At 52.0% G+C, this 1,520-nt stretch overlaps 1 protein-coding gene across 1 annotated transcript; it reads left to right on the forward strand.

Moving 5' to 3' along the window:
• The first annotated feature begins 413 nt into the window (after positions 1-413).
• On the forward strand, positions 414-1,180 carry LOC142565813 (uncharacterized). Its single transcript, XM_075676351.1, has 2 exons — positions 414-1,035; positions 1,122-1,180. Exons 1-2 carry the CDS (start codon positions 414-416, stop codon positions 1,178-1,180), a joined length of 681 nt encoding a protein of 226 aa, XP_075532466.1.
• The last annotated feature ends 340 nt before the right edge of the window (positions 1,181-1,520 follow it).

Below are 1,520 nucleotides of genomic sequence, written 5' to 3' on the forward strand. Positions count from 1 at the left end.
CGCATTTGGTGTTAGTTGGGAACAAGTTGTGATAGCTGTAGTCTTAGCTTAAATGAAGTGCACGGATGCTTCTATATATGTTGTGTCGGCGATAGCGCGCCTGATAAGCAGACTGCTGTTAGTGCGCATGTGCGCACAAGTACTTATAATGTCTTGCTATGTGCGTGAACCGTTGATTCTAGATGTAACCAGGAGCCCGTAAGCTTCGGGCAATAAACACCGTTTTCCTGTTTGATCCCTTGCCTGGTCACCCACTGACATGAGATACAACACTGGCGACGAAGATGGGATCGAAGGCCGCTGTCAGTTTGGTGAAGAAGGCAAGTCTTTTCAAAGTCAGCCTCTGTTCCAAGTTGGACTTTGAAGAATGCTGATTTTGCGGCTGTCTGTGCATGGATAACAAAGAAGCGACAATGCAGTCGACTGGACAGATTGGCCAGATGGAGTCATTTGATGTTACCGCAAGTGACTGGACGGCATACAAGGAGAGGTTGACATCTTTTCTGATTGTCAACAAGGTTCCTGACAGCGACAAGGTGCACGCATTCCTCAGCATCATCGGCCCGCGAACGTATGGGCTGCTGAAGTCGTTGACGGCGCCTGACCTGCCGTCGGCTAAAAGTTTCGAACAGCTGAAGAGCATCTTGGACGCCCACCTGGCCCCAGTGCCGTCCGTAATCGGCGAACGAGCCAAGTTTTACCGCAGAGCACAGCATGAAGGTGAGCCCCTGCCGGAATATGTTGCCGAACTTCGCAAGTTGTCTCAGACCTGCCAGTTTGGAGCCAGTTTAGACGAAGCGCTGCGGGATCGTTTCGTGTGCGGACTGCTCCGTGAGGACGTGCAGCGAGTACTTTTTACCGAGGGCGACACGTTGACGTTCTCGAGAGCAGTGGACCGCGCTCTGGCCATGGAAGCAGCCCGGAAGAATGTCGCCGAGACTCGAGTCGTGGAAGCATTGGCCACACAGCTGCACAAAGTTGAAGACGATAGTAGAGAGGCACATGCTGATCTGTACGAGGTGCAAACGAGAGCTGGTAAGCCGCTACTAGTTTGCTACCGCTGTGGTTCCCCGAGCCACACTCATGCAGTATGCCCTCACATTAACGATACCTGTTTTAAGTGTTCGAAGAAAGGACACATTCAAAGAGCCTGTCGGAGCAGCAACAGGCAATGTCATGACGGGTATAAGAAAAAACGGAGCCTGAAAACGCTAAACGTTGTGACACAGGAGCCGACTATCAGCATTTCCAAACAAGGGGCTGCCAGCCGCGCTCCCATTTTTGTTAAACTAAATATAAATGATGCACCGGTAGAAATGGAACTCGACACGGGAGCTGCAGTGTCAATCATGCCTTTCAAGCAGTTCAAGAAGCGGCTTCTTTCTACCAGCTACCGATCAACTGACGTCACCCTACGCACCTATACCGGAGCACTCGTCCGACCTTGTGGCGTCGCGGTTGTCAACGTGCAGCATAGTGGACGGACGGCGCAGCTGCCGCTCTACCTCGTCGACCAAGCA

This window comes from Dermacentor variabilis, unplaced genomic scaffold (assembly GCF_050947875.1).
Source record: "Dermacentor variabilis isolate Ectoservices unplaced genomic scaffold, ASM5094787v1 scaffold_12, whole genome shotgun sequence".
Classification (NCBI taxonomy): Eukaryota; Metazoa; Arthropoda; class Arachnida; order Ixodida; family Ixodidae; genus Dermacentor; species Dermacentor variabilis.